We start from the raw sequence: 16,120 nt of genomic DNA on the forward strand, positions 1-16,120 counted from the left end.
CTGTGAACCAAGACTAGATGGATAACGGCTCGACAAATGGAGCTCTTGTTATGTTCTATCTACGTAATTCCTCTAAAGGAGATACTGCAGCCGCTCTCTAACACACACTCACTGCTTTGGGATGTTTGTCTGTGTATAGACCTGAGGCCTTTCACCTTTTCAGTCTAATGCTCTCTGTGAATCCATGGGAAATGTAATAAAGTGTTTGCTGCATCCCATCACTGCTCATATAGTGTTTCAAAATGAGGTGGCTAATGAGTCCAACGCTGTTGTTCTCTAAGAGGACTGCATGTTCTTAAAATGGAGGTGGTGTGTGTGTGTGTGAGAGGTTTTTTGGCTGCTTCTATTTCCTGATGAGAAGGTTTCCAGTCCGTAACACCGAACTGATGAGTCATACTTCTCGGCAGTCTCTCAAAACCTTCGTTGGACACAATGTATCAGCATTCTGAAGCTCGCTAGCTGGCCTGTATGGAGCCCCAAAGAGATCAAGATGAAATATGTAATTAACCATACATCCATCAGGATGGAGGACAAGAGGCGGGGTACACCCATCGAACTGTTCGCTTGCATATCTTTGGACTGGTTTGGGAGGAAACCTGGCAAAAAGCCACACTGCGAGGAGACGGATTTTTAGATTTCATGTTTTCTCATCAACTCTAGAAAAGTGATATTAAAGTAAAATAAATGAGAAAAGTCTGCTTGAGTACAGAGGTTGTGATACCATGGCTAATAAAGATGAACTCCAATAAAACATTGTTATTGGAGAAATTATAATGAAATAACGTTATTGTGATAATGAGTTGAGTTTTAATTAATTCATTAATTATAATGTCTGAAGTCTTATTTATCCAATTAACACTGAACTCTTTCGGGCTCCATAGAGTTCAGACTCAAAGTGTCAAAAATAAAGAAAATCATGTTCAATTAAATTATTGCTTTGCAAATACGGACTGAATAGTTAGAAGGCCTGATTGGATCTCATTGAGATTATTGAGACAGGATATAACAGCTACAGACTTTCAGGACAGAATTCACGTCAAACACAGGTTACCTTACCCCATCTCCCCGTATCAGCACCCAACACTTACCGGGCATGCAATATAACAAAGATTTGTAAATCATCATGCAGAGACATGCTCATTTCTGACTGATAAGATCCAGTACAGAAGTCGTGTATTAGTGTTTACATCCTCTATGTAACCAGAGACGAGTGAAAACACTATGATCTAGGACCAAACTAAAACTATCGGCAGACATTGAGTCATTTCTTGATACATATAGTATATAATAATATTCATTAGCTCCATTGGACATTACACTTATTCACTCTCTTGCAGAAAGACACTGTCATGTCTGTGTGCTAAATATGAAGAAACAGGTCTGGCTCTGTCTTCTGGAGCCGTGACTCCCTGCCCATCTCCAATAATTGTAAGCAGAAAATTGAGATTTCGACACTTGTTAATCATTGTTTTGCATCATTACTGACAGATGTGGAGCCGGAAAAAGGTCATTTCTGCATCTAATTGTCAGCAGAACAGAAATAAGTGTACGTGCCTTGGAAACTTCTTTTCTTTTAATTTAATTTTTGGAATTATTTTGGAACAAAAACATTTATAGATAGTTCTCTTCACAGTCAGTATTTGGATTTTACACCTTTAGAGTGAGCCAAGCTCGCTAAAGCTCTCTGTTTTTCAGTCTGTAGCTTCATATTTAGCACATAGATATGAGAGTGGTGTCTCAGCGAGAAAATGAATAAGTTTATATCCCAAAATTTAAATTTAAATCAATGATATAAAACTCAGTGTGTTTTTTCTGAGTAAGATATTAATAGAGGTGCTTTTCTGCCATCATACAGTACGGTATGCTTTACACAACAACATTTTATAATAGAAATCATGACATTGGCATGCAGTGTAAGGACAATGTATGAGTGAGCAACCGCTACATAAGATCAGATTAGTATTTGTTACAAGGACGTACGATTCATCGAGACAAGAAGGACTACCAGACAGACGACATACATAACATCGAGTAAATCTGATCACCTCAATGAGATTCCGGACGTGGGAATTGAGTGTGATCTGCACCATAGAGACCACACAGACACAAGTTTGGGAGAGACATGACGAGGACACAACCACGACATAAACACACACACGAACAACAAAATAACAGACAGCGACATGAGTGTGAGGTCCATCGTTGTGCCACAGCAAAATAAAAAAATAATTAATTACAAAAACTCAAATCCAAATTTAAAAAAAAAAAGGAGAGCACAGCAGAAACATAACGGCATACAGAACGTTATGAACAAGGTGTTACTGGGAGGACGTGACATGCGTTGCTATGGTCATGCCGCTATGGTCGTGCGGTTTTAACGGTCATGCTTACCAGCTTGAGAGAAAGCTTCATGGAGGGGGGGGTAGGGGGAGGAGAGAGAAATGGCGAGGGAGCAGGAGAGAAAGAGAACAACAGACAAAAGTCAACATCAGGAGAATATTACGGCCATTCGTTGCATTTTCCTTTCAACAAAAACTGTTTGTATGTGCTTCATAACACTGTGCCAAACCTCACCACTTCAAGAAAAGAGGGTACACTGCTTAACGGCGGAAGGATTTGCTAATTGCGTCATAAAAAAGATCTTTCAGGTATAGTTTTGGCTATAAACCCCCCCCCCACACACACACACTCTTTTCTAATGTGGTGAAGTTTAACATCTCTAACAGGATGGATTAATGAAAATGAGAAATATGCTGGCGAAAAGGCCAACCTACTGCCCAAGCATGAGGTAAAGAATGAAAACAATAAAGGGAAGACAGGTGAAAATAAACGTAGAGAAAGAAGTAGAGGGAGAGTGACTGCGGCAGGGACGGATGGACCCTTTACTTCTTCATCCCTCTCTGCTGCCATTACAATGACGCGCGGGAGACAGCAGGGGGCGCCAAAAGCATGTGTCACATTAGCGGATTCATACGTTGACATGGAGGCAGATACTGTACACAAACAAAGCTGGAGAGACTGCTTTCAGAAACCAAACTATAAGAACTCACTCACAGAGAAAAATAAACACACATCCAGGTCCCAAATAAAAGTGGCTGGATGAAATGTCCAAAACAAATAACCAAAAGGCGAGTCGAGTAACGAGAACGAAAAGAAAAAAAAAATGGTTGTAAAAGTGTTTGAAATGCTTATTTAGACCAAAAAGACACGGTCATGTTTTGAAATACAAAGAACAGTAGAGAGCAGGTTAACAACCATTGGCTGAAGCAGATGACTTGTAATCCTGTTAGAGGCTCACAGGCTGGTGCACAGAGGAGCTCGACTCACTTTAGGCCACTAATCAAGTCATCCACCTGGAATGGCCTATTATGGCCTTTGCTATGACGCCTTGTGATCCTCTGGCTCGCTTCGTCTCAGTTTATTATTCTTACACTTCCTATGTGTGAAGCTGACAAAACATCATTTTGTAAAAAGAAAACTATACATTCATGTCACTGAAGGTATCTTCTGGGTTTTTTCTCTGAAGCAAGTAAAAGTAATAAAATGCTTCATGAACTCTAGATCAGGATCTGGTTTGGACCTTTTTCATCTCTTTCCAGTGGTTCAGATATGAAGTAACAAGCCAAACAAAAGACATTCATCATATCTCTTAACGTGAGCAACTCAAAAATCCTCTTAAATGTAAGACAGGCGCAGAGATCTGTTTAGTTGCTTAGGATTAGATGTTAGATGCAGAGACGGAGGTGGGCTACACCTTCTGAGACATGTTCATGATGCAGGGATCAACACTTAACGTGTGAAGTAGTTGTGGTAGGTTTTTGTTGCCGAAACTGAAAATATGGTTGCCACATTTAGGCCCCTTTGGTTTTGAATTATTAATAATAGTCTGCAGTTAAATGTCAGCTTAATCAAAAGGTGATGTGGATGTCGTGTCCGCCTTCAACTCCTGGAATACAAAGCACCAGCAGTGCAGCTGCTGTTTACAACATCAGTGCACATGGAGCATTGTCTGCTTCTAGTTTGGACTGTGACAACAATATTATATTATAACTAATGCAGGAAATCATTTGAATGTGTTTATTTTAGGTTGCATGTTTTGTTGTTCCTCTTTTTATATGTTATAAAAGTCATCGCCTCAACCTGGCAACAGTTACTGTCGAGCCCTGTGATGAACACAGTGTAGTTTTAACCTCTTATTTGCATTTGACAGAATGCTACGCCACTTTTTATTGCTCTGTGTTTGAATGTATCAGGTGTACAAACAGCAAGTAAACAGCTGGCACTGATCTAGTTTGCAATGACTTTGCATTCATCCACACTGTCCGCACTTGTCAGCGTGGTTTGTTTTATGATTTCTCTGATGCACCTCGTCTAAGGAGCCAGAATTTCTTTTCAGTTTGCATTTATTTCATCCCCATCTATCTCATAAATATACCGGATTGATGTTAACAAACTGATTGTTTTAAATCATGAAGCAGCCGAGTAAGATGTAAGGATTTTTTGTTTTTTAAAGAATAAAGAATGGAGCAGATGTCAGATACATTCTTGTCTCTGATTGGCTGCTCTGAGCATGTGATCAATCCTGTTGTGTCTTAGAAGTTGAATAAATTTGGACCCTGGTCCACAAATCAAGCTGAACTCTTTCCAACCACCCAGACAGACATATATATACAGTTATATCACAGCCCTGACAGACAGATAACATCGCTGTAGTATGGCACAAAAGCACAAAGAAAGCCCTGGAGGGGTGAATTCTGGGTACTGTAGTTTGAACCCAGACCCAAAGTGTAACCAACACCTTTGTCTAATATTACATCCAGGTGAGAGTGAGATTTAATTAGTGAGGATGGGTGAGTGCTGGGGGGGACAAATAGCATCCTCACACCCAGAATCCCCCCCACAGCCTCTCAGGTGCTTGTGACACTTTGTGAATTGACCCCTAGGAGATGCTCGGTGGGGAAGCCCTGAATCAGCTGCAGGACGACGAGCAAACAAGAACCTCAAGCTGATACATGTGATGGGGGGATGAAGTCATCATCTTCTCCGATCATTCGTCCCGATTTTACACGTGTCAGAGCCATGTGATCAATACGGAGCCAGGCACAGACACTAGCCTCCTTTGTGAGGACATTTTGCCTCATTAACTGTGACGAACAATCCTCCTCGCGGAAGCTGAACGTGTCACAGGGCAGATAATTATTAATGAGGCTACTGTATGTGCCGTACGTGGCTTTTTACTAATCACACACACACATCCGCGTACGTTCAATATTCACTCACGCCACGTACCTGCTCACGCTCACACGAAAAACACACACTCACACCGCTGGGACTCACACAACCGTCACACACTTACAACATATTGCCTTGCTTCGAAAGCATATGTGGGTCGGCCCAGAGTCCTCTTCATAAGCTCTTTGTGACAAATGAGCGAGCGCGGGGATTGCTGCTGTGGTGGTTGTCAGAGAAAATACAGCTTTGTCAATGAGAACTCAGAAAACAGCACTGACGTTTTTTTTTTTTTTAAAGCTCTTATACTGTATACGCTCTTAATTTGAATTCCAAAAACACAGACGCTTCCTCTTTTTTTTTTTTCCTCCAAAAACACAAACACGCGCACACACTACACTGCGTTACTGTGGATGGATCAGACAGCTAATATGCACCACACAAAGGCTCTCCTGCAGGGGTAGACATCCCTCCACTGTGCAGAGAGACACAGCACCCCACCTCCACTGGCACAACTACACTAATCCCTAATGTGATACTGTGTGCTGCTTGCAGGAGGTGCTTTTGCTCTTTTAAATCTTTAAACGGGGGTTCTGCCAACTTCACGATCATTCCAGACAAAATATTTAAAAAGTGTAACGGAAAACCAGCAGGGACAATGTGCCCTAGAATTATTTATTATTATATTTTTCAGTACTCCCCAGCAGGATATAATTAGAACTCCTAATGATAAGTGAATTAAATTATTAAGGACATGATCATCAGCCCATTATGAGGCGATGAGCTTCCCTCAGGTCTGATGGTTCTGACTGAAACGACACAAAAAAAGGATTGAACAGACTCCTGCGCCTACAAGTCAATGTCGCAACCAAACACACTTTTGATTTGGAGTGTCTCCCACAGTCGGATGTTTTTTTAACTAATGAGAGAATATACAAAGACCTCTGTAACTTAAGGGAATGAAAAGCTTTTCAGGACCTGCAGATACCCCATTAAAATTAAAATTCAAAATATGTACTGATTATGCTAGTTACTTCGGTTTGACCAGATGGATGCAGGCCTGTTTGTGACTCTCTACCAGCAGCTGTTCAGAGGCATTAGCTCAAACTGTCTGTGTCAGTGAGGGAGTAGGAGCCGGTGTCCCCAAAAGACTTGTTGCTATTTAACAGGAGTAACCATGCAACTTCTGTTTGTTTTTAGTTATAGGTAATATATTATAGATTCATTCCAAAAAGAAGGAAAATTATATTGTAAAATGTACAACATCTATATAGATGGAAAACATATACAGGTTACTGCCATGAGACATGAAAAGGTACAAATTAATTCAATGTATTGTCATGAGATGTGGAAAGGAGTAAAGTTTAAGGCCCGATCGGTTTCATTTAAATGAACTCTGCTCCAGTTTCAAGCTCAGGCACTTCATTCTTGTGCAATGAAAGGTCAAACTACTTTTTAATCTGTGTGAAGTCAAACACAATGCATCTGATTTAACTCTGTATGCTTTTTATCGCTCTTTTCAAGAGCTGTTTCAGCACTTCCGCTTTCAGAAAACGTGCGCTTCCTGCTCGATGTGCGCGCCGCTAGAAAAAACACACGCTTCCCCTTTTCTTCTGCCGACCTTCAATCATTTCCTCTATGATATGCTCGCGCACTGCACTGTTGCACCATATTGTTTTTGGGGCCTTTTTTTTGTTTTTGTTTTTAGACGTCATTTTAGCACCAATTCATACGACTCCTTTTTTTACTTTGTGTAACTGCTTGCCCTTTCAAAAATACGAGCATAAACAAAAAGGCTATATTTGCAAGGGGTCCGGAAGGAACACGTGAGTTACCGCCCCTTCCTGAGGTCAGGGAGAGCTGGAGGGTGGAAGTGCAATACGGGAAGGCGTGCTATGACCTGACCCAGCCCAGGGACTCCATTACAACACACACTGGACTTTACAACAGGGAACTGGTCCAGAATGCACTCAAATATTACTCTCCTGGCCTTTTCCCTACCACATGGAGTGACTCAGTAATCCTGCTGCCATATCCACAACCTTATCCTTTGTTCACATTGTGAGGTTTAACCCTCTTCTTCTTCTATTATTTCCCTCACATCACGTGCAAACAAAAAAAAACAAAAAAACAATCCGCCTCCAGCATAGACTGCAGAGAAGTGCGCAGGGGAGCGACTGCAGTCTCCATGCTGCTGCCAAGACTGCTCGGGCGTCTTGCTCATTTCTGTCAAAGGAGGGGAAGGAAGGTGAGAGGGACTGTCACTGTGAGCACAGAGTTAATATGGAGAATGAAGGGACAAGATGGAGAGACTGCTGGTGAGTCAGACAAGTACCATGGATTTCATAGTTAGGCGCTACGTAAGCATGCTCGAGAAGCGAAAAGGCTGAGCACTGTATGAGTGAAGGTAAGAGTTTGCCTGTTGTGCTGTAACGTATCACTTTTGAACAGCAAAATGTGGCAATTAAAGAGCCAATGTGAGCACTGTTTTATCATTGAGGTCACATTGCCTACATATAGATTCATTCGGTTACTAGAAACAGAGGTAATGATGATACCATGTAAGCATTATGACCTACGAAACAGATGTCAAAGCACAGATACAAAGTTTTCCACCTTTGTATCACTTCGCCCATACAGTGTAGCAGGTACACAGCTCAGATATAGGTGTAGAGACAAACACACACGTGCACAAAGCTTGCTGGACACACACACACTTACCCCTCGCCTCAGGCTCCGGAGGCAGTGCATTTTGGGTTTGGAGGTCATGAAGTCGTTGAGGCGGTGGGAGAGGGGCTCCTTTTGCTGCTTGGGAGACTGGGGGTCGTTGGGAACAGCAGAGGGTGAGGGCGGGGATGAGGCTGGGGGGGCAGGTGGGGGCTGGTGGGGGGACGTTAACAGGGACATAAGCTACCAGTAAGAGAGGGAGCCGTGACGGAGAGGAGGAGGAGGAGGAGGAAGAGGAGAAGAAGAAGAAGAAGGAAAAACATGGAAGAAGAAGAAGAAGAAGGGGGCAAGAATCCAACGAAAAAAGACAAAAGAGGAAAAAGGAGGAGGGAACACAAACGAAATAAATAAGCCTCCTACAAATATTAAAAAATTAAACACACAACAGAAAACCCAAACAGAACATAAAGGACAACCGAAGGAACGTCAAACCTAGTGTATCAGTTGTTATGTTGTGGAGAGAAAAAAAACATATAAAACATATAAAACATAAAAAAACACAATTAAAAAGAAGAAAGCAAAAACAGAGTGAGTAGGAAGCGTAAAACGTGTTAAAGCAAGCTGCAATGAAACAAACAGCGGAGAGTTTCAGTCAAAGCGCATGCAGCCTTCCATTTTGGAAATCCTTTTTTTCTTTTCCCGACCTCATCACATGCCAGCTAGGACGAGAGATACACCACATCTCAGAGGATAGCAGCAGCCGAATTTTGAGGTCATCGTCGGACAGATCTAATTGCTTACCGCTGTCCTAAAACTTCTGTCTGCATTATTCGTCGACCGGTAGTTGAAGAGTTAGAGAGTGAAAGCAGCGATGGGTTCTAGGACACCACACACAGTGCGCATGCATGGGCGAGTGATTGAGAAACGCTCCTCTCAAACACAAAGAGATCGCTGAGACGCTGGTTCTGTGAAGGAGGCGATGGTGTTTTTCTACTGAATTATCGATATGATGTTTTATTTCGCTGCGTGTTTCTGTTACGTTTGCATGCTCGTGTGCAAAATACCTCTCTGCATGGCTGCCTGTGTTCCCAAACACTCACTATAAATAGCAAGCAAAGGTAATACTGTAATACTGTTCAATACGTAGCCTCTGTTTTTGGGAGTTTGCACACAGTGAGCTCAAACACCATTTTCTAGACAGTCAGTATGCTGGGGTTTCTCATCCTGACCCACTAGGCTCCAGCCTTTCTCTCCCACACAAACACACACGCCCCAGTTACTCACTCATGCTCTCGTCTAATTCGATACCAACAGTGCCACCAGCCCATAGGACAGTCAGAGATCAGTTTTGCTGTTCAGATGCAGGAAACCAGGAAGGAGGAGGCTACTCGAGGTTGATCCCCCAGTCAATGGAAAACACGGTGAAGGTGAGGCTGTTATTTTAAGACCAAGTTAATATCTGCCGGTTGAGTCCAATCCACAGGATGAAGGTAGAAATGCATTAGTGTGTGTTACAGAAAGGGAGGCTCCAATATCGGAGAGGGTGATTGCCAGGGAGAGGGGGTGGGGGAACGGGTGGCGAATAATAATAATAATAATAACAACAAAAATGGCAATAGTAACATGAAACTAGCAACAGATTTTCTTGAGCTTAAAAGAAGCTAACGAAAGTCAAAGGATCTACACAAAAATGCAGCTAAATCAAATGCTGGCAATGTAACAGATACTACAAATGTGACATTGAACACATATATTTCTCAGAGCCGCTGCACTACGAGACAGAACCAACATAACATGATACAAATTTTAATATCCACCCCACCCCCACAAAACAATCCCCGCAGTGCAAGGTGACTTCCATGTGAAGAAAAATCTCGCAAAAAACAAAAATGGAATAAAGCCAGCGAGGCTTTGCTGCACACTCGAGTGTAAAAAATGTGTGTGTTCATTTGTTACCTTGTTCTTATTCTTAATGAAAGGCCAGAGTTTGGTCTTGCTCTTGCCAGCGGGCTTCTCCTTGGCCTCGTTTTTGGACAGGCTCGTCTCAGACACCGTCCTCTTCATGGGCTGGCCGTAGTCCTCGAACTCCACATCGCCCGGTGGCTCGAACCCAGACTTGTAGGACTCGACAACCTGCTTCGAGTCCTAGAGGGTTGAAGAGTGATTGCAGAAATCAGTGACAGATACATCTTTGATTAAAATCCAAAGCAATGACTAAAAGCTTTTCTGTTTAGATTGTCCAGCTAATCAGCAGGTCTGGAGATAAGATACAACACAATAGTGGCCTGGTGGCTTCTCTTGTTTATTGTGGTTTCTGCCTGATAACAGATCATGAGTTGGTCATGAAAAGAAAGAAGGGAAAGAGACTGTCGTTCAGTTTGTGGGCCACGGAAGAAAGAGGAAAAGACCTAAATCTGTCAGGCAGGAGTTATGACAAAAACACTGAGGTCGGGGACATCAGACACAGGAAGAGGCGCATTAATCAAGTGCGGTCCATGTGCTTTGGCCTATCTGTACTGATAAAGGCAGAGTGTCTGGTTGGAGTTAGGATCTGGGGTCGAAGATCTGCTGTTGTACGCTGTATACATGAGAGGAGACAGAGAGAGGGAAGGAGCATGTGATATGTTATTCCCCGACGTTGTTTACTGCAGCAGCCAGTCACAGGCTGGAGTCATCTCCCTGGAGCTGAGCCATACACACAGCTCGAGATAGACACACACACACACACACACACACACACACACACACACACACACACACACACACACACACACACACACACACACACACACACACACACACACACACTAAAGCGATCCCTTGGGGGAAAGTCTTGTTTTTTTTGTCATACGGCAAGCAGCCAACATGTGACATTTCAATATATCACATGGCTCGTTTTCTCTTTATCGTAGGCGAATTCTACCTTTCATGTCGACACCCGAACAATAAATAACAATCAGCGACGATGAGACAGGCTTACATCAGCGACTGTGAAAGTGTGTACACTGAAAATAAAGAGGGTTCTCAGGAGCTTTGTTCAACACAAGGTTTAGACTGTAGGAAGCAACTTCCTCCTGTTTCCCATAACAGGTACAGTTAACAAAGACACCGTTTTTTGGGACGGCGGAAATAACCTTCTTTGGCCTCTGGCAGTCAGTTAGATGAGAAGATTAATACCACGTTCGTATCTGTCAATTAAATAATAAGCAGCCAGCAGGCGGCTGGACTGGAAAAACACGGGGGGAAAGCCAGCCTCCTCATCTTGTTTGTTCAATCTGTACCAAAACCAACGTGTAAAAACCACAAGTTAGTGTTTGACTCAGGGTGATATTTTAGCAGTAACTTCCTGGAGTTGCACTGGTTACCTGGCAGATACTTCTAGCCAGGAAATAGCCTGATATCCTGACTAAAAAAAAAAAAAGTTTCAAAACTTTTGTTTTTGAAAGGATTTGGTGCTTGCAGGAGGATTTGTAACCACTGGACAGCAGCTTGCACTCTTTATACTTCTGCAAGCTTCATGTTTACAGTGCAGACACAAGTCTCTGCCAGAAAGCGAATAAGCAAATTACCTAAGATTTCAAACTACTTCTTTTAAATTAAATGGACTGGCTTGACAGTGAATACTCGGCGCCACTCTCTCTCGAGAGAGACTGTGCGTACGGAGACTGGACAGTCCTTTGGAAGACGTTACTGTGAGTAATGCATCAAGTCATTCCCTCTTTAGTTTCTGCATCATGTAAAGCTGAAAATCAGGCAGTTACAGCGATTAGCTCATTGCCTGGAACTCAAGGGGAAATCATTCACGTGTTCATATGGAACTTATTTGTCATTTATTGTTGTGTGGGGGGGATTATGGCATGGTATTTTTTTGGTGACACAAAGCCCTTGGAGTTCCTCATGGGGGAAATACAGCGTGTGCTCGTATCCCATTGGTTCTCTAACTGTAAAGGGGAGGTGAACACATAAATCGAATCACTTTGTTCAGCTGTTTTCTCAGTTAGAGTCCTGTCCTCCCACAGCACTTTGTTGGTCACAGGTTGGCTGTTTTTATTCTCCAGAAGCCCCCCTAAGAGTACTAACCCACTGGCACACTTGTTGCTTAAATGAAAGCCTAGTCCGTCGTAGTGTGTGGGTTGTGACCGACACCCCTGGTTGAGTGAGTAATATGTCCCATATGGTGGTGTGTGTGTGTGTGTGTGTGCACATATATCTTATTCTATATACTCACAGTCTTAGGCTCGATGGCCTCGGCGCCTTTCGTCATGCCATCTAAACATTTCCCCACGATGGGCAGCACTTGGCGGTCCACGTCTGCGAACGTCTTCATGCAGATTCCTAGCCTCTCGATTCTTTTCTCCTCCATGTCTTGAAGTTTCTACAGAAAATATTGAGAGTGGGCAGTGGGCTTGTCATGTCTGAAAAGGCTGTCGTCAAAGATTTGTCACACCGTCTGGGAAATCTCTCGTGCGCTTTCCATCTTTTTTCAATCTTTCACCCTTCTCTCAGAAAACAACACTCAAAAATCATGAATATATGCAGAGACTTATTTTGTATTTCGAAACTCTCGATCTGTCAAAATGTAACAGCCCGAATGGCTTGTACAAAATAACTGCAATTTTCATAATGACGGCTTGTTACCCCTCAGTGGATTTATTTTTAGTTGTTGACTCAGAGGGGAAGTGGGGCTGCAAATGAACTAACTAATGACTGCACATGAATGCACCATTTTGGCAGACAAGCAGGCGGCACTTTGAGCAGAACAGTTTTGAAAGACAGGCATAAATATGAAAAATAAATAAATAAATAAATTCTGGGTAGATGTAAACCTATTTGGGTGGTGACCTAAATAGATTTGATGTCTGGTAAACTGGATGTCTGTTAAACAACTTGTAAGTGTGATTATTATCATCAACGAATCAGGAACGCGCGGTTATATTTACCTGGAATATGTTGGGGATAATGGTAAAGTAATGTTCATTCTGCTCCTGGTTGAACTTTTGCAGGTAGGAGGAGTAGTCGGCCTTACTGTCAGCAGCCATCTGGTGCCTCATCTGAGCTTGCTGTCGTGCCTGAGGAACAAATAAACACGACACAAACATGCACGTTAGAGATGCGAGCTCTCCTCTCTAAACCTCAGTGTCTCCTGATTGACACAAACATATGGGACACACACACACACACACACACACACACATAGCCAGAGCATTAAAAACCTATATTAGTTGACACATTTGTGCATACAAGTGTTCATGCATGCACACATAAACATAGAGCTTGTAGATGCACGGTCACAGGTGCAAATCCGTGTCGGGCAGCAGAAACAGCCACTGTATTGTACTGTATGTAGGCCAGAACAAACATATACAAAAAAAGAAAACAACAGCCTGCACCGGCTGCAGAATGGAAGGATTTGGATTTTTGATTGCCCGCCCTGTCTGGCCTCTCTCTACTGTTGATAATGTTGATTATTTTAAGCTAGTTCTGTCTCGGGGAGTTAAGGCAGGCAGTCAGAAACGCAGCGGGAGCAGCCTATTACTAGATCCAAGGCAAGCAGATGGAGATGAGATTATCTCAGCTAGTCAGCATGTGGGGTGTGTGTGTAGCTAAGTACTCATATCTGTTTCCTCTTTCCATCAGATCTGAGGACTGTCCGCACGTAAATAGCGTTTTCATTGGGTCATTTAGAACAAAGGGTCACCTTAGGAACCCCTGATTGCATTTGATGAACCAAATGCAGATGCAGAGAGGGGAAAAACGACTGCAGCCACCTACTGTAACTGTGTGGGGCAGTAGAAACATAACTCTGATCTGTCATAGGGGCTGAGGGAAGCATTTAAAAAATACCTCGTCCAGTTTTTCACCCACACACCACTCTGAGGCAAGAAATGAGACTCTGAAACACATGGGTAAGTAATAGATGACATACTAGAACAAAAGGAGGACATCAGAGATACTCATCAGACACAAAGGTACATTATTTCCAGCACAGGAGGGATGGCAGTTAGTACTGTGGTGGAAAATGATAGTCACAGCCTACAAAAAAACAAAAGGAATGTGAAATCTGGGGAAAAGCTAAAAAGCACATGTCAAAGTCCAGCTGTTTAAAATCTACGTTGCCGGCCTGTGAGCATGCATTCGTGGATTATGTGCAACGCCATAGCATAGGTGCATGCAAAATGTGCTGAAGGCTTTAGGAAGTAACGAGGGTAGACGTCACTGCCATGGCAACCTGGTAAATAACGAAACCTCGAAACAAGGTGCTGTGCCTGCAGCCGCATCACATCCTGTTGTCTTTTTCTAGAAATGATGTGATTTTTTCTTTTCTTTCTGTCAATGTGCCTGCATGCACCGATTTAGAAATGTGCATCTATCGGAATATAAGGCTCTCATGTAAGAAGAGGCAAAAAGAAAATCTGAATGAAACACGGCGTGAAAGCTGTCGCCTATGATTTCATTTTTCTGACTTCACACATGTAAAAACCTCAGCGAGAAACTGTTTTCGGCAGGAGACAGCGAGACAAGCCACAGAGAGCAGATCACAGTCAGACAGGACTGACTCTACAAAAAAGTGTGTGTCTGTGTGTGTGTGTGTGTGTTTATCGAGACACAAGTCGAGACAGTGTGTGTTCCCACAGATACAACAGGCTCTCTATCCGCTCGACCTACCTTATGGGAAATTCGCTTCAAGGCATAGCATAAAATAGATATACAAACACACACACACACACACACAAACAAAAAAAAAGAGTATTGTTAGCCGTTGCCAGCTAAACAAGAAGTTGCCATAGATGCACTTCCTGGACCAGCATGTGTGTGTGTCATCACTCAAAAGGGGAAACTGGTATCATGGTACACACACACACAATCACAGCTAAAATACTGCTGGTGTAGAGACAGAACACATGTGGAGAGGAGGTGTTATGGGTTTTTTTTAAATGCTTTATGGCAGAGGATGTTCACAGTTGAGAAATCTGTGAGTGTGTGTGTGAGCGCCGGGGGTCCCTCAAAGAACTGTAACAGACTTTGTGGATATCTGGGCTGTGACTCCAAACCCAAAATTGAGGGATTTGTTTGCCCGAGGAGGAGAGGGAACAGTTAGAGGTTTGCTTTAGCTGCAGAGAAAACCACAATACCTCAGCTCAACAAACAGCAGCGTCCCATCACAGACAAAAACTTGTAGCCCTTGACAAAATATGTCTTTGTCAGATACTGGTGGGTTCTTTTTTATTGTTACAGACAAATAACTTAACTAGAGAAATAACTTAACTCTCTAACTAGAGAGAGTTTCTTCATCGGTCAAATCCTAAGATGGCCTTAAGCCACACAAGTAGAAACACAACTAAGCCTGCAAACACGTCTTCTCTTCTCCTCCTACGATGCATCTTTTCTGTCCAAGACCTAGTTACACTCCAAGGGTTTAACTGCGGCTAAAACACAAACACAAACTAGGCTGAGGTTGTGACATGTCATCCCTTCTGGTGATAAATACTCAAAAGACCTCAGAATAATGAAGGGATATGCGCCTGCGAAGACGAAAACACATCGAGACACATGATCTATTCTTTTCTGTGGTGTAAGTTTTATGACCGAATCTGTTTTATGACCCCCGGAAAAAAAAAAAAACTGAGTGCACGATTACATTTGATTTGCCTTGTTTTCAGCAGACGTAATAACAGAAATGTTCATATGCTCTTTATGCTACTGAGCTCGATGTCATGCGGCGTCGAAGCTCAAGTGTCTGAACTGTGGAAAGACTCACAAAACCTGACAGATATGAAATGATTACACCCACTCCCTTTATCCTTTTTTCATATTCTAGGCTTGTTACAAAACATCTGTAACAGCTGTAACATAAGAATTCTTCTTTTTTTTTTAAATGTGTGGGAAGAAAATCCAATCATCTTCCGCAGTGGCTCATCTGAGTGAATTCAGTCAAGTTTTTTGGAATAATGGAAATGTGAGTAGGTGAAAAAAGAGAGCTGAGGTCGGTCAAAAAAAAACAACCCACACAGAAAGGAACCGCAAATGAGAAAGCGAGTGATCTATACATTGGCAAGCAGGGCGAAGATACGGAAAAGCATACATATTTATCGGGAGTATAGCAGGTGCGTGGTATTGTTTGCCACAGCATCTCGCTATATGGTCTGCTCGAGGAACACACAGGGAGTGATTCACAAGTTTTAAAGCTGTGTTAAGTGTTCAAATGCATAACAAAGGCTTTTAG

At 42.6% G+C, this 16,120-nt stretch overlaps 1 protein-coding gene across 25 annotated transcripts in view; it reads right to left on the minus strand.

Moving 5' to 3' along the window:
* fnbp1b (formin binding protein 1b) overlaps positions 1–16,120 on the minus strand; it is a 54,135-nt gene that overhangs the window by 6,902 nt on the left and 31,113 nt on the right. For 6 of the 25 annotated variants that reach the window (XM_019269081.2, XM_027281933.1, XM_019269078.2 and 3 more), the window contains exons 7-14: positions 14,563–14,577; positions 12,837–12,965; positions 12,125–12,271; positions 9,853–10,041; positions 7,951–8,139; positions 5,357–5,449; positions 2,392–2,406; positions 2,046–2,081 (exon numbers count right to left, since the gene is read on the minus strand). In XM_019269081.2, the coding sequence (XP_019124626.1) occupies positions 2,046–2,081; positions 2,392–2,406; positions 5,357–5,449; positions 7,951–8,139; positions 9,853–10,041; positions 12,125–12,271; positions 12,837–12,965; positions 14,563–14,577 (813 nt within the window). The remainder of the gene's footprint in view (positions 1–2,045; positions 2,082–2,391; positions 2,407–5,356; positions 5,450–7,950; positions 8,140–9,852; positions 10,042–12,124; positions 12,272–12,836; positions 12,966–14,562; positions 14,578–16,120) is intronic. The other 19 variants (XM_019269088.2, XM_019269089.2, XM_019269095.2 and 16 more) reach the window with 17 other exon arrangements.

The sequence above is a fragment of the Larimichthys crocea genome, chromosome IX, assembly GCF_000972845.2.
Source record: "Larimichthys crocea isolate SSNF chromosome IX, L_crocea_2.0, whole genome shotgun sequence".
Taxonomy (NCBI): domain Eukaryota; kingdom Metazoa; phylum Chordata; class Actinopteri; family Sciaenidae; genus Larimichthys; species Larimichthys crocea.